The sequence below is a fragment of the Tupaia chinensis genome, unplaced genomic scaffold (assembly GCF_000334495.1).
Source record: "Tupaia chinensis unplaced genomic scaffold, TupChi_1.0 Scaffold146395_1, whole genome shotgun sequence".
In the NCBI taxonomy this organism is placed as follows: Eukaryota; Metazoa; Chordata; class Mammalia; order Scandentia; family Tupaiidae; genus Tupaia; species Tupaia belangeri.
In genome coordinates, this window is record NW_006206250.1 from 937,832 (window position 1) to 959,256 (window position 21,425).

The 21,425-nt window shown below is 35.4% G+C and overlaps 1 protein-coding gene across 4 annotated transcripts in view; it reads left to right on the plus strand.

Annotated features, from left to right (window-relative positions):
- Positions 1-21,425, plus strand: part of WDR17 (WD repeat domain 17) — a 128,562-nt gene that overhangs the window by 90,122 nt on the left and 17,015 nt on the right. For 2 of the 4 annotated variants that reach the window (XM_006168909.3, XM_027768457.1), the window contains 11 exons: positions 659-861; positions 2,214-2,363; positions 2,440-2,570; positions 2,860-2,985; positions 4,237-4,392; positions 8,963-9,027; positions 13,892-14,024; positions 14,667-14,758; positions 16,034-16,133; positions 17,612-17,751; positions 20,173-20,193. In XM_006168909.3, coding sequence (XP_006168971.1) covers positions 659-861; positions 2,214-2,363; positions 2,440-2,570; positions 2,860-2,985; positions 4,237-4,392; positions 8,963-9,027; positions 13,892-14,024; positions 14,667-14,758; positions 16,034-16,133; positions 17,612-17,751; positions 20,173-20,193 — 1,317 coding nt within the window. The remainder of the gene's footprint in view (positions 1-658; positions 862-2,213; positions 2,364-2,439; positions 2,571-2,859; positions 2,986-4,236; positions 4,393-8,962; positions 9,028-13,891; positions 14,025-14,666; positions 14,759-16,033; positions 16,134-17,611; positions 17,752-20,172; positions 20,194-21,425) is intronic. The other 2 variants (XM_027768456.1, XM_027768458.1) reach the window with 2 other exon arrangements.

Genomic DNA, 21,425 nt, shown 5'->3' on the forward strand with positions numbered 1-21,425 from the left:
TTATTGTGAATTGTCCAAGCAGCATTGACATTTAGAGGTCTTAAATTAATTCTGAGTTCAAATTTTAATTTCACGAACATTTGTTCTTCCTATAATCAGTAGATCCAAGTAATATGAATCTTCTTATATTTAACTTTTCTACTTGACCTAATATTGATTCCACATTGACCAAGTAACTAATTTTACTGATAAAAGCATAAATAAATGATTTTTGGTATTGATAAGTATACAAATTATAAGTGATTTTTCAAATAATACCCATTGTCATACATGTTATACTTTCATGATTTACAAATAATTTGAGTCCTCTTAAATTATTTTGTCTATATTATTAGTCATATTTTCTTTTCGGTTGTTACTGTTAAGCATATTTCATTTTCAGAAAGAACTTTCACATCTAAACTGTTCAAATGGTATATTTATTACCATTAATAAATGAACAATAAAAGTCAAGAAAGAATATATCCTGGAATAGGCTAAGTTAGCCTTGTTAAATATTTATTTTCATCTCCTGTAAAGAAGGCCATCTCAATATATCTTAAAACATAAAATGTTTTTTAAATATATTAAAAAATTATTGTATGCTGTTAAGAATATGTTAATTGTTTAGATAGATGATAACTTCGATGTGATAATATGCACAATATTCTCTTTTCAGTACTGTCCGAATCTGGGATTACACTCAAGACACTTGCATAAATATTCTCAGTGGACACACTGCACCTGTGAGGGGATTAATGTGGAACACTGAGATTCCGTATTTACTGCTATCTGGCAGCTGGGACTATACTATAAAAGTATGGGACACACGAGAAGGAATTTGTCTGGACACTGTGTATGATCATGGTGCAGATGTATACGGTAAAGTGTTTTTCACGTATGTTATTTTCATGTATTAATAATGCTTGTCACTTCTGGGCAATGCAGCAGTTTTGAAGAAATCTTGTAGTACTTCATTTTAAAATGACTTTGTTCTCATTAGAAAATAGACGTGTTTATTACAGAGCTATCAGAATACACTGAAGATAGAAGAATCATCAGAAAGTGTTATATGACAGTTGTTAGCACTATTGTGTGTGTGTGTGTGTGTGTGTGTGTTTATCTCTGGAGGTGTGTCCCTGTTTCTGTGTACACACACACTCACACACACACAAGGTATACTTATATACCCATGCACATATATAAATGCGTATGTTGGATTTTTCTCCTTATCATCACTCTAGAGGTAAGTTTTAGAACAGGAAATCAATAGAGTAAATTTATTTAGCCATCCCCCTATTCTTGGATATTTAGGGCAATGCATTTTTAATGTAATGCCAAGGTTTTTAATATTGATAAGATTGAACTGAGAATAGAAACTCAGATTACTTATTTTCTACACATCACTTTTCTCTCATTTTTAGTTGTTTTTACTTTCATTACCAAACTTTGAGGTGAGTAGTGGTTAAGAATGCTAGACTCCCACATGGCCGACCGTGGGTTGAGTCCTGGACCTGCCAGCCTGAAAATCACACTGGGTGTGTGTGCATCTGTGCCAAAAATCCCAGGAGCAGAATGGGGAAGGAATTGTGGCATGGCCATACCCCCTGGGGAGTGATTTCTCACTTTCCTTCATACTGTCTCTCTGTCTCATCCATACACCCTATGACAAAACCTTAAAAAAATGCAAAAATATTTTTTTAAAGAAAGTAACCCTAATACATTCTTTCAGATTCATGTGCTCTTATCCTAGTGGCCTTTTAGGTAAGGTAATGTGTGACTGACTGTGAAATAAAAATCATACATGTTGATATTCTAAATTCTCCCTTCATCTCATAATTAGAGCTCCAATCCATCCAACTGTTATATATTTGTTCTTCAGATTATGCTATAGAACAAGGTGCTCCTCACCATGTACCCTATTGGCATTACAACATACTGCTTAACCCAATAAAATATAACGTCACTGTTTTTGTCCAGGACCATGTGCTTCCTAATAATTATTAATTTTATGTTTATATTTATAAAGTATACTAAAAATGTATTATATTTTCCATTACTTTCAGTCAAAAATGTGACTTAAAGGCAAGCCTAAAGTTGACTCTGAAAAGCTTCCAGTCATTCACAACATGTTTCCATAACTTCAGATTTATAGAAGTTTTATGAAGGACATATAAATAATAAAAATATTCCTCAATGTTCCTTTAGTTACATTCGTTTATTCTTTCCATCAGGTTTAACATGTCATCCAAGTCGCCCTTTCACCATGGCCTCTTGCTCCCGTGATTCTACAGTGAGACTCTGGTCATTAACACCTTTAATCACTCCTTTACAAATAAATATTCTGGCAGACAGACCTTGGGAAGAAATTATTGGGAACACTGGTATGCATTACTAGTTTTTTTTTTAGCTAATGTTTTAAAAGGAACCTTTTCTCACTGAATTATGTTTGTTCTTCAGATTATGCTATAGAACAAGGTGCTCCTCCCCTGTTGTGTGGTAAAGTGTCAAGAAATATTAAACAAGAAGTAGAAAAGCTAGCGGGTGATCCTCGATTGAAAAAGCTAAGATGGTTTTCAGAATGTTTATCAGTAAGTATTAGAGGAATTAAATGCGTACATCTTTCTTTTAGCCAAATTGAATAATTAAACACTAAGTTGTCACATATTTATCTGCGCTATCCCAAGTCAGTGAGATAATCTTCCATAATCTATACAGTGTCAGACAACAAATGTAAAATCAGAAACAATAAATGAGGTGATATATTTAGTATTTGGTTAATGTTTCAATTTAGATATACCTACATTACAATATTTTTGAATATTAAAGTGTTATGGGTTTTTAATTTACCATTATATCTTTCATTATTCAACTTTTTAGCCTCCAGGTGGCAGTGACAATTTATGGAACTTGGTTGCTGTAATAAAAGGGCAAGATGATAGCTTACTTCCTCAGAACTATTGCAAAGGAATAATACATTTGAAACATCTGGTTAAATTTAGAACAGTAAGTAAATTATGAAAGTATGATGTATGCCTTATTTGTAATTAAGTATAAAATTATATACCTATGAATCCCTGTCTATCTAGCTAGCTAGCTATGTGTTTGAATAGATTAATATACTGACAAAATGAACACTGAGGCGATATATCGTCAGTAAAACCAGTAATGAGAGTACGAATCATTTGAGAAATGATTAATGTGGCCACAATTTTCATAGGTTGAATCCCATTAAATTCTTCAAAGGTCACGTAATTTTTTGAAGTATTTTATTTTTTAATCCTATTACCAGATGATTACAACCTATACACTATTCTGATTTTAATCTCTGAGGGCCCAAAATTTATCCTGGGATACATTTTATTAAAACTGATTATTCTGTAGCTTTCAATGCATTTCAGTACAAAATGATTATTTACTTTATATCTGGAACAATACCCAATACCAACAACAAAACCTGTCCTGGGACTAGAAAGAAGTAGCTTATATATTTTCAATGGAAGCTCAATAGTTAACTGTTAGAGCATGGAGATAATTATGGCAGGAATTTGAATTTGGAGCTTATAAGAAACAGTTATTTTCATAAAGAAGGAGTACTGCTTTAGAACACAAACAAAACACTTAATGATTATAACAACAAAATCTGTTGACATGGTAAGCGCCAATTAAAATGAGCCAGTAACTTTTTATTTTTGTTAGGAGTCTTTATATTTTGAATAGTTGTATATTATTTTTTCACTACCTTTTGGCCTCTGAACTTTTATAGAGTGTTAAAGGTGAGGAGAAACAGTCTGTCTCCTCCAGTCTCCTACAACCCACACTAAAATATTAGGTTTTCAAATTTTTAATTATTTGTATTTTTTAGTTTTTGTTATCGGGCATATGTGCTCACTAGAGAGACAGAGAGAGGAAATGTGAGAAATCACACCCCAAGACAGATGGCCATACCACATAATCCCTTCTCCTCCAGTCTCCTGTTGGGATTTTTGGGCACGCAGGCACAAGTGCCCGGCGTGAGTTTCAAGCCACCAGGTCCGGGACTCAAACCACACAGCCAACCAGCCATTTGGGATCTAGTGTACCACCTCTGGCCCAGAAATATATCATATTTTATGGAGAAAAATGTATTTTTTAAATATTGTGTTTCCAGTGCTATATGCTTTTTAAATTTTAACTTATAAGTAATGTTTTTATGATCATCTATTAGATCCAGCTCTTGTGTAATGAAATGTTCGTTTATTTATTTATTTTTACCAGTCTGAAGCCCAAGAACTAACAACAGTCAAAATGTCTAAATTTGGTGGTGGTATTGGCGTACCTACTAAAGAGGAAAGACTGAAGGAAGCTGCTGAAATACACTTGAGATTAGGGCAGATTCAGAGATACTGTGAACTTATGGTTGAACTTGGAGAGGTAATGTGTTATTGAAGTAAGATTAATGCGTTGACCATAGTAGTTTAAATATTAAGAACATACTTAATTCTAAGTAATAAAGATACAAAGCTTATTTTATTTTCCAGTTCTGCCAATCTAGGACATAAGCTAGTTATCAATGTGAGGTATCCGGACCAGCAGCATCAGCAAAACTTTGGAAACCTTTTAGACATTGAGGTCTAACCCAGACCTATAGAATCAGAAACTCTGGGGATGGAACCAGAAATCTGTGTTTAAATCCTGCTGGTTATTTGCATGCATCCTAAGGTCTGAGGAAACCCTTTGATTCTCAAGAAAAATAATCTATGTTGGAAATGATTTTTTTTTTTTATATATTTTTGCTATAGGGCACATGTGCTCAACAGGAGAGACAGAGAGAAAGTGAGAAATCACACCTTAAGGCAAATGGCCATGCCACAAGCCCTTCTCCATTCTTCTCTCAGGATCTTGGACATGCATGCATGCATGCCTGGCATGAGTTTTAAGCCACCAGGTCCGGGACTTGAACTGCATTTGACTATGTGGGCCTCCACCAAGGTAACCATTATGCCACCTACTGGTTCCTGTTGGCAATATTTTATCAGTGGACTCTCTTTGCTAATATTTTCTGTCATGATTAAATCCCACATTAACTAGAAGAGGAGTTTCCGCTGAGGATCATGTGAAGTATGCTTCTTGGCATCCTTCTAGGACATGCCTAGAAGTGCCTAGAAAGACTGAATCTGTGGAACAAAATTTTGAAAAAAAAGGTTAGGAGGAACCTAACCCATCCAAATTCAGGATTCTGGCTACCTTAGGTGTGCAGGGGTTAAAATAGAGTTAAGGGAAGGAGGCAAGGGCTTTTGCTTCTTAATTCCGGGTTCCAGTTACATGGGTTTATTAAGGTTTGTGAACATTCGTTGTACTTTTTCCCTTTCCTTCATATGTATTTCAGTTCAACAGAAATTCTCCCCTTCTTCACCCCACCAAAACAAAGGTTAGAATGAACCCATTTCACAATATTTGGTGCTTATAAGAAACAGTTATTTTCATAAAGAAGGAGTACTGCTTTAAATCACAAACAAAACACTTAATGATTATAACAACAAAATCTGTTGACATGGTAAGCGCCAATTAAAATGAGCCAGTAACTTTTTATTTTTGTTAGGAGTCTTTATATTTTGAATAGTTGTATATTATTTTTTCACTACCTTTTGGCCTCTGAACTTTTATAGAGTGTTAAAGGTGAGGAGAAACAGTCTGTCTCCTCCAGTCTCCTACAACCCACACTAAAATATTAGGTTTTCAAATTTTTAATTATTTGTATTTTTTAGTTTTTGTTATCGGGCATATGTGCTCACTAGAGAGACAGAGAGAGGAAATGTGAGAAATCACACCCCAAGACAGATGGCCATACCACATAATCCCTTCTCCTCCAGTCTCCTGTTGGGATTTTTGGGCACGCAGGCACAAGTGCCCGGCGTGAGTTTCAAGCCACCAGGTCCGGGACTCAAACCACACAGCCAACCAGCCATTTGGGATCTAGTGTACCACCTCTGGCCCAGAAATATATCATATTTTATGGAGAAAAATGTATTTTTTAAATATTGTGTTTCCAGTGCTATATGCTTTTTAAATTTTAACTTATAAGTAATGTTTTTATGATCATCTATTAGATCCAGCTCTTGTGTAATGAAATGTTCGTTTATTTATTTATTTTTACCAGTCTGAAGCCCAAGAACTAACAACAGTCAAAATGTCTAAATTTGGTGGTGGTATTGGCGTACCTACTAAAGAGGAAAGACTGAAGGAAGCTGCTGAAATACACTTGAGATTAGGGCAGATTCAGAGATACTGTGAACTTATGGTTGAACTTGGAGAGGTAATGTGTTATTGAAGTAAGATTAATGCGTTGACCATAGTAGTTTAAATATTAAGAACATACTTAATTCTAAGTAATAAAGATACAAAGCTTATTTTATTTTCCAGTTCTGCCAATCTAGGACATAAGCTAGTTATCAATGTGAGGTATCCGGACCAGCAGCATCAGCAAAACTTTGGAAACCTTTTAGACATTGAGGTCTAACCCAGACCTATAGAATCAGAAACTCTGGGGATGGAACCAGAAATCTGTGTTTAAATCCTGCTGGTTATTTGCATGCATCCTAAGGTCTGAGGAAACCCTTTGATTCTCAAGAAAAATAATCTATGTTGGAAATGATTTTTTTTTTATATATTTTTGCTATAGGGCACATGTGCTCAACAGGAGAGACAGAGAGAAAGTGAGAAATCACACCTTAAGGCAAATGGCCATGCCACAAGCCCTTCTCCATTCTTCTCTCAGGATCTTGGACATGCATGCATGCATGCCTGGCATGAGTTTTAAGCCACCAGGTCCGGGACTTGAACTGCATTTGACTATGTGGGCCTCCACCAAGGTAACCATTATGCCACCTACTGGTTCCTGTTGGCAATATTTTATCAGTGGACTCTCTTTGCTAATATTTTCTGTCATGATTAAATCCCACATTAACTAGAAGAGGAGTTTCCGCTGAGGATCATGTGAAGTATGCTTCTTGGCATCCTTCTAGGACATGCCTAGAAGTGCCTAGAAAGACTGAATCTGTGGAACAAAATTTTGAAAAAAAAGGTTAGGAGGAACCTAACCCATCCAAATTCAGGATTCTGGCTACCTTAGGTGTGCAGGGGTTAAAATAGAGTTAAGGGAAGGAGGCAAGGGCTTTTGCTTCTTAATTCCGGGTTCCAGTTACATGGGTTTATTAAGGTTTGTGAACATTCGTTGTACTTTTTCCCTTTCCTTCATATGTATTTCAGTTCAACAGAAATTCTCCCCTTCTTCACCCCACCAAAACAAAGGTTAGAATGAACCCATTTCACAATTTATCATTTTTGAAAAGCACTAAGTTAGCTAATTTTATAATGGCAAAGCATGATACTAAGATTACTTGTAAATAATATAAAGTAAAGCCAAGCCATCAAATAACATTAAAATATATACAAATTAAATTTAACGTGCCTTTTTACTGTCCTATATGTTTAGAGGCAATGAAATTACTGCTTGACCTAAAATAAAAAAATGTACCATTTAAAAAAATATTAAAAAGCATTATAAATTAAAAAGTATTTAATTTAGAAGTAATATAAAATTTTTGCTTACAAAGTAGTAAAGGTTTGCTGAAAAGTTATTTTTCAAACAATATTACTAGAAAGAAAATGACAAAAGACAATGAAAAAAGTAATAAATAAAATTTGGTAGAACAATGTAATTCTTTGTCTTTCTGAGTTTTATATTTGGAATATGTAATTTTAAGCTATATTTAACTTAAAGCCTATTTAATCAGGTGTCTCTTTATGAAGCTTAATAATTTTATTGTGCAGGCTCACTAATGGACTTAATGACTCATAAAACTGTCATTGAAATTCTTTAGAAATATGGGTGTCCTTGTAATTGTTCATACTCACCTTCTTATGAATAGCTTCTGTTTCTGTAAATTCAATACCTTGGGGTTAGGAATACATTTGAGCTTTTCACTTGAGAGACATATTTTTAGTGAAGGAACTTGAGCCCAAAGTTAACTTAATCTACATTTCAACTACTTTCTTCCATTCACACCTACCTAGCAAAGACAAATTTCCCCTAAACACATATTTTAAGTTGTCTTTTTGGTAATATTATTAAAATATTTAGTATTAAAAATTACTTATTTAAAAATCTAACATTTTCATGTTAAGATTTGAAATTATTATATAATATATTACACAATATAATACATACATTATATTATTTTCATGTTAAGGTTTGAAATTAACCCTTAATTGCAGTAGGATTCTAGAATTTTAGAGATCCTTAATTAAAATGAAGTTTAAATTCATGTAGTGATATTTCAGAATATTTTCTTCTCAATATCCTTCCAGAATTGAATTCAGTGAAATCAATACTTTCAAATAATATTCACAGTCGTCCTTGACTGAACAATGAGCTTGTTCAATAGCAGTTTAATTTTTAAATTATGAAGATAAGGATTATCAACTATAAAGGAAGAAATGACAATAAATAAAACACAAAAATGATTAGAGAAAGAATAGAAATAGAAATAAAGGGCATATTTGTTAAATATGAGTAACAGCAAAATTAAAATATCAGTTTTAGTTATTTTAAACATAGAGCACTATAGTAAAATTACTCTGGTATTGTGTTAGAGATGACACAATATATATTTTTCAAACTATATACTTTGGTTACTGTATCATTTCTTCCATTTCTTTTTCCCTTTCCTTTATTTTTCTATGTCTCCTTCCCTCTCTTTTTCTCTATTTCTATAGGTTTAGGCTTTTTCCCTGCTAAATTATAACATTTTACATATTTACTTTAAAATATGTTGATATTTATATTGTATAGAATGTGTAAGATAGACTGCAGAAGTATTTTTGAAAATTCAAGAACTCTAAAAATTTTGTATGATATTTGAATTTATTTTAAAAAGAGGACTGTTACAATTTACACAATGCAAACTAGATATGCTTCTGCTTTTTTTTGCCTTCTATTTAGTGGGACAAAGCCTTATCAATTGCACCAGGAGTCTCTGTGAAATACTGGAAGAAGTTAATGCAGAGGTAAGGTACAGGGTTTGTGTATAAACAAATGGTTTAAAATAACATGTTAAAATTGACAAAATATGTTAGTAATTCTTTGAGATTTATCATTCTTGTATTATCTTAAATAATAACTGAATTTTTTACACTGAAATAATAAATTAAATGAATTGACTACAAGTCATTTTGGTATTCTGATATTTGACTGGACCCCTGCTGACAGTGGAAAGCAGTTTTCTAAAGGTCACTGGAGGAAGAGACAGATCAGCAAATGTGCTCACTGATTTATACACTGCTGCTGAGATATAAGTGATAAGATTTCCTGAGGGTAACCAGAAGTTAGTAGAATACTATTCTATAAAGAAAAAAAATCTCAGAAATTCTCTTCGTAGGGCCTAGCCGTACTGGTGCAGATGGACTGATACTGTTGTGTTATGTCTAGGGCCACATAGGAGGAGGCCTGGGTTTGTTTCTCAGACCAACCCGGATAGGTCAGTCATGACGCTGCACATCTATAGTCCTGGCTGACTAAAAGGCTGGGCGAGCAAGACCATGACATAGAGAGACCCTGTCAAGGCTGCATCTCTCGCTCTCTCCCCCATCCTATGTTCCCCCTCACTCTCTTTCATACATAAAAAAGCTCATTTCTGTTGACACTAATTCCTGCTATTTTCTCTCTGTGGATGTAAGGGGTTACCAGTGATAAAGAAGAGCCTTGAGGGCCAGCAGTTCAAGTCCCAAATCCCATGGCCTGAAAATCATGTGGGGCGCATGATTGTGCATGCCCAAGGTCCAGAAAGGAGAACAGAGGAAAAGGGACTGTAGAGTGGCCAACCCCCTGATGGGGATTTCTCACTTTCCTTCTCTTTCTGTCTCTCTCCAGTGAGCACACAAACCCTAGGGCAAAATTTGAATAAGTAAATAAATAAAGAAAGAAAGAAGAAGAAAAGAAAGGCCCAGCAATGGAGGAAACTTAAGGAAATATCTTTGTTTTAGGATGCAACAAATACTAATTAACAAGATTTTTTTCCTCAGGAGTATTCATTTCTTAGAATTGCTGTACAAATTATCACAAACTGAGTGGCTTAAAATAACAGAAATTTATTCTCTCATGGTTCTGGACATTAGAAGTCTGAAATGCCCCTTCTCTTGGCATTTAAAAAGGGAAATTTTGATTTTTCTTCTGTGAGATGTGGCTTAGAGGAAAAAAAACTCAACTGCTGTTCGTATTTACAAGTAAAAATCAATCAGAGGCTAAGCAGGAAATCCAGAAGGATTAATACATTTCCCATGGGAAAATAGGCTGTTCCCTAGCACCTATCCCAACAAGAAATAAGCATCAGGCTGTCTCTGTGGCCCTCAGACTGTAGGCTCCCCTACCCTGAGCTCTAAGAATCTCAAGTACTTTTAAGTGCCTTATACCCTCACACGCTTGTGAATATTACTGCTCCCACCGAATCTTTACTAGAACCAAATTAGCAGAGGACATTTATTTGATAAAACATGTTTCAGCTTTAGTGAAAAGTTGATTGAGGCCACTTAGGATCAAGGTTATAATTAGTTTTTATAATTATTATAGGTTAATAATTTGTAGAATGAAAGTAAAAATTATTTCATATTCCTTATGATTATTGATATACTATTCTAGCATTTAGTAATGTTAATATGCTACTGAATTGCTTTTTTTTTTTTTTTTCCTACTGAATTGCTTTTAAAGGTATGTATATAGGTTAAAATGTTTGGGGTGGCTGGCATAACGGTTGGGATGCTGGACTCCCAGGTGGCGTGGTTTGAGTCCTGGACCTGGAAGCTTGATACTCAAGCTGGGCACGTGTGCATGCATACCCACCAAAATCCCAGGAAGAGAATGGAGGACAAGTGATGTGGTGTGGCCATTCCTCCTGGGGATGATTTCTTGCTTTCTGTCTGTCTCTTTCTTCAGCAAGCACACGTGCCCTATAGCAAAAAAAAAAAAAAAAAAAAAAAGAAGAAGAAGAAAAAAGGCGATGTAGGCCCAAATGTATTTTAAGAGGAAACCTGCCTTAGAATGGTACCTCTGAACTGACCTCTAGAGGATGCCTGGGAAATTGCAAGTGAAGAGTTGGGAGAAAACTTTCCAGGCCTAGGGAGCAGAGTAAAGGGACCAAATGGAAGCTACTGCAACTGGGGCCCAGAAACCAGGGGAGAGAGGTGCCACGTGCCCCTTGGAGAGGTAGGCAGGAGCTAGCCATTTTATAAATATGTTAACCTTATTTCTTTTAAGTCCTAATAGCAGCAGGAAATGTTAAATGGTTTTTAAATGTACAGAAGGAGATCTGACCAGATTTTCAGTTTGAAAATTCACACTAACTGAAGCATCAAGAACAGATTAGAGAGTCTGCCATTGGTGTGAGGAGACCAGCTGGAGCGTTATTAGAATAGCCCAGTCAGGAGACAGCAGTAGCATGGAGGCTTTACGTGGGGATGGGTGAGACGTAGAAAAGTAGGCTGGATTTGTTTAGGAGTGCGGAGTAACTGGAGTTTGTAAGGAAGATAAGGAAAGTATCACAAATATTAATAACTCCTAGGTTTTTTTGTTTAAAATCTAATCGGAGGCTAGATAGTTATGCAGCCATAAAACATAACCTATTTTGAGGGAATTCTACCTGGAAAGGTTCCAGTTCAAGTCTAGAGAGCTCTCTGAGTACACCAGTGCAAACTTGCCGATGATCCAGGGCTGACTGAAGGCAAGGGGTGGGTCATGGCATCAAGACCTTGTTGCAGTTGTGCTTTCTCTCTCAGTTTCTCTGACTCATGGAGGAAATAAACAAAATAAGCTTTTTTTTTTTTTTATTAGAGAGATTTTTTTCCTATAGCGTTCATACTCTTGCCAGAGAGACAGAAAGCGAGAAATCACCCATCCTCAATCCCCAGGAGAATGGCCACACTGCAATCCCTTCTCCTCTGTTCTCTTGGGATTTGGGGCATGCATCCACACATGCCCAGCATGAGTTTTAAAGCACCAGGTCCAGGACTCGAGCAGTCGACTATGTGGGAGTCCAGCAATGTAAACATTTCAGCATCTGCTGGTCTCAAAATAAAATAAGCTTTAAAAACTGATGAGAAGCTATTGCTATTCACCACCACCTCCAACAACAACAGAAAAACCTCAGGAAAGGATTTGAATCAAATAGGATATAAGATAATTCTTTTTGGATATATTATGCTTGAGTTTCTTTGTGATCTTTAGTGGCATTGTCAAATAGACACTATATATATTTTTGCATCAAAATAAATTCATACTTTAATTCCATTTTTCCATGAACTTTTTGAAGTCCTCTTTTACAATAGACCACCTTAATTCTGTAGCCCAAAGAAGAAATCTGGACAACATGAGGGTAGTGTTGACCACTTAGTAAGGGTTGTTTGGGCAGAAAGGAGACTGAAGTCAGATCACAATGGCTTAACTGGGGCAGAACAGGGGCCAGCAAATGGTCTAATAAGGTGCTGGACTCCCAAAGAGTTGACGGCAGTTCAAGTCCCAGACCCAGTGGCTTAAAACTCTCAATGGACTTGTGTTCAGGCCAAAATCCTGAGAGGAGAACGGAGAAGAAGGGATCATGGTGTGGCCATGCCCCTTGAGCGTTGATTTCTCACTTTTTGTCTCAAAGTCTCTGTCTCTTCATCAACTACACACACTCTATAGCAAAAATCTTGTAAAAAGAAAAGAAAAGAGAAAAGTAGGGCAGAGGGAGAGAAAGAAGGAGACAATTCTTCTAACTCTATTCATCTTTGAAAGCCAATACCTAACTTTGTCTCCTCCTTAGTGCATGTGGTGGCCAGAAAATGGTCTCCCTACAACTCATGACTTTATATTTCATAGATTCAGCATTCAGTGAAATTGATTGGCATTCTGTTAAGCCTAGTTCCAAATGCCCACAGAGATAGAATATGGTTTCTAAACAGCAGATTTCTAAACAGCTGTAACAAAGAAATAGGATCACATAGTAGACTGCCAGGGAGTACCCAATGACTGTGCAGATGGTAACATTTAACAGTTAACTGGGCAAACAACATAAAAAATATTTTCTGCACCTACTTTGAGATTACAAATGGTACTGCAGTTTAATGCAAATGCCGGCGTCATTGAAGTGTGCCATACCATTTTAAAAGAAAACTGAGGTTTAATATTAAAAGTAGAATTCACAAAATGAGTCAGTTATAAAATACCTGGGACTTTGAAACAGAAACAGACAGTCAGAGTTTGATAGATAGCAAGAGATACAGAGACAGATATGCAGAAACCACATGTACACCCTTCACAGCCGTCAAGATCATGATCTATTTCTCTCCTCACATGCCTGGAGCATTAGTTTTCTTTAAAATTTCTTGCTTAGACTTACAATATTATGCATTTTATTATCAGTATTTATGTTCTTGTATTTTTCTTTTTAATGACTTTATAGGAGTTCTCTTTTTATTATCTCACTAAAACATTTTAAATGTTTTTAATCTTTCACGATGTAGACACATATTAGTCCAACTCAGAGTATAGATCTCATCTTATGTATTTGGTTTCCAACTTATATCCACATGAAAACGTTACCTATTCTAATAATCTACCTTGATTATAAGATCTGAAATGTTTGGGGCATTAAAAAAAGATGAAAATACTTAATATTCTAGGAGCAAACACGTTCCTGTAGTATTTGTTATGTTATAAAACTTTTGTCTTCCTTATGTCATTGGATTATAAGACCTGTCTTTTTAAAAAGTGATTTTTTCCAAAGGGTTTTATGAGATCTGCTAAAAGTTTTTGAAATGTTTTCAAAAAATCTCAGTCTAACTAAAAGCACTGAAGTTCATTTGCTACAAGAAAAAAAAAAATTGTTCTTTATTTTATTAGGAGAGCCGATCAGTTAATCCAAGAAGGGAAGGATGATGTCATTCCATACTGCATAGCTATTGGTGACGTGAAGAAACTCGTCAGTTTTTTTATGTCAAGAGGTCAACTGAAAGAAGCGCTACTTGTCGCTCAGGTATCACCACATAGTTATGTCAGCCAAGTGCATTGGTGGGCGGGCACATAGGAGAGGATTGTGTAGACTTCCCATGATTGACAGTCATAGATAGCTTGGCTTCTGCCCATGTTCCTGGCCTCGTATCTCAGCCTTTCAGTCCTACCATATTTGTTCTCATCACACTGAGTTTACTTTAGGTCTTTAACCATATACACATCTCAAAACTCTAAGCTTTTTACATGCTGCTAAATGTTTTATGGCATGCATTGGAACTATAATTTTTCAGTAAGCATTATTTGACGCATTGTGCTGGTTCTCACAATGGAGTTAACATTTTATTTCTTACAAAATACTAAGTTTTTAAAAATATATTTTATTTAACATTATTTATTTATTTTGACTAGAGAGGGACAGAGAGAGAGAGAGAAAGCAAGAAAACAAGTTGCCAGGAACGGGACTCAAACTGTGGTCAGCCATGTGGGAATTCAGCACCCCTAACCACCACACCACCTCCAGAGTCCTAAAATACCAAGATTATCTCCCAATAGTGGTATAAATTTTGAACATGATTTAAATGTACTTGTCTCAAAATAATATATTGAAGTTGGCTGGTTATCAACAATTCACTAAAGATTAATTAAAGATTTAAATTAATTCTAGGCTGCATGTGAGGGAAATATGCAAACCTTACATGTTTCTCTGCCTAAAGGAGCTTCATTTTCTGATGATCTCTACAAGGAAGACTTTAATGAGTGAGTGATTTATTCTTTTTTTGGGACCAACATTTTCCTTGGTTAGAGTTTTTGAGAGCCACGTGCTTCATCCTTCCTGATATCTGAGGACTTAACTGCTTCCTGTCCTCAATTCCATTGCTCACTATACTTGGCTTCCATTTCAGCATCTGTCCCTAGATTAACAGGGAAATGTGAGGGAGGTAGACACAGCCTCCCAGAAAACAAAATGCATTTCAGTAGAGAGATTGCAAATAAAGTACCTATGTACTTAAAAACTGATCAAACCCTATGGGAAGGACAGATAGTGAAATAAGTGTGCTGTTATTAAAATTTTACTGTAAAGTCGGTGTATATAATATCATGATCAGGTAGTTCATAACCCATGACCCCCATATTAGTGTCTAGAAATACTTAGTCCTACTTTAAAGAAGAAATCCAAATAGTTTCATGGGGTTTTTTTGTTTTTATTTTAAGGTTTTTGCCATGGAGCATATACACTCACTGGAGAGAGAGAGAGAGAGAGAGAGATTGACAAAGAGAAGGAAGATGAGAAATCACCCTGAAGGGAGATTGGCCACACTGCAGTCCCTTCTTCTCCACCTCCTCTTGGGACTTTTTGGTGACTCGCAGACATTCTCAGAATGATCTTGAAGCCATTATCATCTAGCACCTTAACCACCAGCTGCCTTCCCAAATAGTTCTCTTATAAAAGAAATAGAAACGTAACTTTTAGGTTTTACCTTTTTATACTCTAATAGTATTCCTCCCCCTGCCCCTTCTGTTGGCTCCTGTTAGTTGCTCAAGACCATGGTATATTTAAATATCAAGTAAACAGATCATGAAAGCACTAAGCAAATAATGATGTTATGGGATTAATGTATTTTTTTTCTTGGACCTTTACTATTATTCTCTGCCATTTCTAAACTTGTCATTTTGAAGACCTAGCACACATTAACTATATTTTGGACACCAAACTAAATTTTGAAAAATGTCAGCTCGATCTGTAATTTTTCTAAGGTTAACTGTCCCTTTAACTGAATCAAGTTGTTCAGTCCAGGATGGTAAGTTTTGGAAAATCAGGCTGTTCTTTTCACTATTGTCAGGGCTAGCTAGGATAGCAGATCATATACCCGAAAGGATTTTTGCTTTCCTGATTTTTTTCCAAGATATTAGGCTAAATCAACGGTGTCTAAAATCCTGTTTAGTCTCTTAATTCCCTTATAAAAGCGTGTTAGTTAACTGTTAGGCTATAATCCTGTGTTTATGTAGAATATGTCCTTTTTTTCTTCCTAGACTCCTGCATGAAGTCAGTAAAGAACTGGCTGAGTGGTATTTTCAGGATGGTCGAGCAGTTTTGGCTGCGTGTTGCCATCTAGCCGTGGATAATATTGAGGTATAAGATTTCGCACTGGTTTGTGTGAATGAAAAGCTCTTTACATGTGCCACTCTGTTTTAAGAGAAACGATGCAGTGACTTCCTGTGTAAGATCTGGCTTAGCATGTTTTACAAGCCAAAGTAAATGACTCATCATGTATCTCAAAAGCACAGAAATTCTCTTCAGACTATGAGCTCCTTTGTTTTATTTATTTTTAATCACAAGATATGTGTTTCTAACAACCTTGCTTAAACATTTCATCACATATGACAAGTGGTAGTTTGGTGAATGAAAACAATCACTGAATTTGAACTCTAAATATCAGAGTTTGGGTCCTGATTCTGTCACACAATCTTAGGCCATCACTTAACCTCTCAGAGTCTTAAATGTCCTCAACTTTAAAATAAAAATATGAATACCTGCCTTGCCTGTTTGCCATGCAGCGTTTAGGACTGTGACAACTAATACAAATGAAAGCACTGATTTTTAAGTTTACTTTAAGATTAGATTTTCTTCCCATGTTTATATATACACACACACATACACACACACACACACACATATATGAACCAAATAATTTTATTTATTATTATTTAATTTATTGTAGGACACATGCACTCACCAGAGAGAGAGAGAGAAAGCAAGCCACCAGGTCCAGGACTCAAACCACGATCGGCCATTTGGAAGTCCAGTGTCTTAACCACTGTGCCACTTGCTAGCCACACAGGTTATATTTTAAAGATATTTTCACTTGACCCACTGACATCATAAGGAAAATACTCAATAAAGGTATAGGATCTGTTATTCAAATATACTTAGATATATTTAGGAAATATATCTTCAGGAAATAATTGATTCTTGTCATAAATCTTTTTTTTTTCTTTCTTTTTTTTTGTCAGAGAGCATGTGCACTTATCAGAGAGTGAAAGGGAGAGAAAGAGAGAAGACACCTACCCAATGGGGATGATAACATCACACTCTTTTCCTCATTTCTCATCCTGTCACAATTTTGGGCATGCACGTACATGCACCGCTTGTTTTTCAAGCTGCCATTCAAGCCCTGGCTGGCCATGTGAGATCCATCTGCCAACGCACAGCACTTAATCCTACACTGTGGGGTTAAGTTCTGTGCTTGTACAGGGGCCATCCCTGTCATCCATCTCCAAAGAAACTTAATAATATACATTTATTTTTCTCATGGGACTTTTTCAGGATATTTCAGAGTATTAGTAATTAATTATAAAATAGGTGAAAGGATTCTGAACTCTTGTAGTCTGACCTGATAACATTTTCTTCGTATCCTGTTATCAGTTTTTCCATCTGAAACTTGCAGTTACTCTTATATAGGTACTTCACAGGAAAATTGCAGTCAATACTTGATAAGAATAATTGATTTATAGGTTAATACTACTTTATCTACTTTGTGAGCTTGGAGGGGAATGATGATTCTACCCAGCAACTGTGCAACTGAAGAAATTATTTTCTTATTGAGCAAGCTTGCTATGGCATACTTGATTCGTGGAAATGAACTGGAGCTGGCGGTCTGTGTGGGCACAGTGATAGGAGAGTCTGCGGCACCAGCCACCAACTACGCCCTGGAATTATTAGCAAGAAAATGCATGATGATTTCAACGTGGTAAGAATTTTTTAATTTAAAGAGGAGCTTTATAGTGATGAAATACATTTTTTGTTAAATGTTGTAAATTACATTTGATAAGATCTTTTAGCAAAATATAGGATATCCCTTTTTATAAAGGCTAAGATCCTGAAAGGAAATTGGATGTGGGCATGAAATACTGGTGAGAACTACCATAAGTATATAATGAAATTTATCATGACCATTCTCAAGTAGCCCAGTTGTCGTTCTGTAATGTTTCAAACACTGAAAGTTTGTTGAGACAATAAATGTGTGCCTCTTAAGATGATCATCTTTTTCATTTATTTATTTTTTTGAGAGGTTTTAGCTATAGGGCGCGTGCGCTCGCCAGACAGAGAGAGAGAGAGACAGAGACAGAAAGCGAGAAATCACCCCCCAGGGAAGATGGCCACGCCTCAATCCCTTCTCCTCCATTCTCCTCTTGGGATTTTGGGCACGAATGCACACACGCCTGACATGAGTTTTAAGCCACCGGGTCCGGGACGCGAACCACGATCGACTACATGGGAGTCCAGCGACATAGCCATTACACCAATTACTGGTCCGTTAAGATGATCATCTTAAAATTCTGCATACAATCACTTATCAGATCTCATAAACTACTTTTTAGTTTTCTTTTTAAAATAATTATTTAATTTTATTTATTTATTTTAATTTGACCAGAGAGGGATAGAGTGAGAGAGTGAGAGAGATGGAAAGTAAGAAAGCAAGCCACCAGCTCCAAGACTCGAACCATGGTCAGCCATGTGGGAGTCCAGCGCCCCCAACCACCATGCCACCTGCCTGCCCCATAACTTTTTAGTTTTCTAAGGGAAAGCAGTAACAAAATTGGTTTTGCTAGAGACTAGGAACAAACCAGTTCTCCTCTGAATATATACTACAAAAAAAGACCCTGGGATTTTCTTGGGGTAACCTGGAAATCAAAATTATTGCTCAAATCTACAGAGACCTGTTCTTAGCTCAGATAATTGACCCTTATGTAGGTGCCTTTAGAAAGATTAATTCTGTCATCTGAAAGATATTTGTTGAATAAAGATAATTTTCTAATTTTATCTTCTCTTTCCTCAAAATACTTAGGACCCCACAAACTTTCTAAATAAACTTATCAAGAATTTGACCTCTTTCCAGTATACAACTGATATACACTACCTCACCCTTAAGATAGAACTCTACAGATGGCTAGAACTATAGAAAATAATAATAGTAAAATAATACTAATAGTGACATTTAATACCTTCTATACTGTTTACTGTCTGCCAGTTACTATTATAAGCACTTTATTTATAATAACTTACTAGGTCCTATGAGATGGGTATTGATATGCCTGAGTTCTCAGTAAATGGTAGAACCAACATATAATGCTACTTAACTGACTTTTATGTGCACTTTTTAACTTACCACACTATACCACCTTCTTATCTGGAGTAACTCAGAATGAGCAGTTTTCATTCTCCCCCTTTTTTTAAAAAAATAATTATTTATTTAATTCCATTTGTTGAGTTTTGGTTTTTAGTTTAAACAGAGACAGAGAGAAGGGGAAAGCAAAAAAGCAAGCTGCCAGGTCCAAGATTTGAACCATGGTTGGCCATGTGGGAATCCAACACCCTTAACCACCACACCACCTGCTGGCCCCTCCTTCACCTTTTTTATGTAAATATGGAGATTTCATTGTGAATCAGGAATCTCACCTCAGTGTCGTTCTAATTTTCATATACATTTTATAGTGATGTAAGAAATTTATCTTTCAATGAAAAAGTCTTAGATTTAAATATATTTACTGTTGACTATCCTCTGAGAATACTCAATTATCCCTGTGTCAAGAATTACGTTAGTTGGGGTCAGTAGGTGGCATAGCAGTAAGACACTAGACTTCCACTCCCACTTCGAGTCCCAGACCCAGCAGCTTGAAACTCACGCCAGGCACATGTGTGTACGTGCCTAAAATCCCAAGAAGAAAATGGAGGAGAAGGGTCTGCAGTGTAGCCATCCTCCCTGGAGGGTCCTTCTCACTTTCTGTCTCTCTGTCTCTCTGGCAAGCACATGTGTCCTGTAGCAAAAATCTCTAGAAAACAAAAAAAAAGAAATTGCTCCCTTGTAATTTCCCTTCAAGAGTTTTTCCTTGATACAATCATAGATATGTGTACCAGAAGCCAGAATAAAATTCAAATTTTGAAATATATGATGCTGATTAGGCTTATCTCCAGGGAAAAAAAACACATTACTTTCATGAATATTTGTAAGCTACATAGAATTTTTTTAAAAAGCTACGTAATTTAAAGGAATGTTCATAATTTTATAAACCCAAAATACTTCATTTTTTTACTCATACTGGTAAAAGTTTGCTGCTTCTTGGTATTCATCATATATTCATGGTAATCAAATTTAATGTTTTCTTTTTAGCTTTCCGTCTGTTGGATACAGGTATCATATCATTTTATTTTAAAATATGTTTATTAAATATATATATATATAATCTTTTGTTACTGAAATTCCATCTCTGTATTAAAATGTGTATTAACTATTTTCACTTCATTTTATATTATTGCAATTCATATATAAGTTATAGCATATAAAACCTAACTGCAGGGGCCAGCAAGTGGCACAGTGGTTAAGGCTCTGGACTCCCACATGGCCAACCAAGTCCTGGACCTGGCAGTTTCATTTCTCACTTTCTCTTCCTCTCTTTCTCTCTCTCTCTCTCTGTCTCTCTCGGGTGAGCACACATGCCCTATAGCAAATTATAAAAATAATAATAGTAAAATAAGTTAAATAATCTTTTAAAAAAAAACCTAACTACAAAGTATTGAAATAGTTTTTAAAACCTAGGTATAGAATCACTCATGATTTTATATTTAAAACATATATAATAAAAGGGACCATAGTTTTCTGCAATACCAAATCTAGCTCATTCAGCTAAGTAAAATAAAATACCTGTTTTGGCAGTGAAATTCGGTTTTTATCATTTGGCTGGTCAACATCATTTTCTATGCATGTGCACATACATGCATGAACTTCAAAAATTCATGGAAAAATGAAATTTAAATACAACTTTATATTATTGCAAAAAAATTTAAATCCATTATAGTTTTATTATAAAACACGTTTTCCATGAACTTTTTGAAGACTGTGTGGGGGTGTGTGTGTGTGTGTGTGTGTGTGTGTGGGTGTGTGTGAGAAAATTCCCCTAAATTTAAAAAAAAATAGTGAATTAAAGGTCTGGGTAAAACTTGCTAGCCTTCCTATAAATTTCACTATATGAGAGTATAATTTTACCATAAGTCAGATTTTGTTTGTAGTTCTCAGCAGTTTGAATAGAATTTAGCAGCGCTCTTTTATACTCATAACTGCAAATGGTAAATTCTGTCTTTTTATGGACATTATTTAAAACAGCTATAAAATTTTGGTATTAGAAAACATATAAATTCATGTGTACATTTTAACAAGAACACATAAAATAAACTAATTTGGAACTTATAAAAACACTCAAAGATTTATTTGCCTAGTGGTAATAGAAAATAGGCAGTGTGGGAAAAGATCATATTTAATTATTAATTGGTTAGGGGATAATAATGTGAAGAATCATTCTAATTTTTAGCAACTTTCTACTGACATCTAGAAAATTATTTATTAGTAGATTGTTGAATTATTAAAAT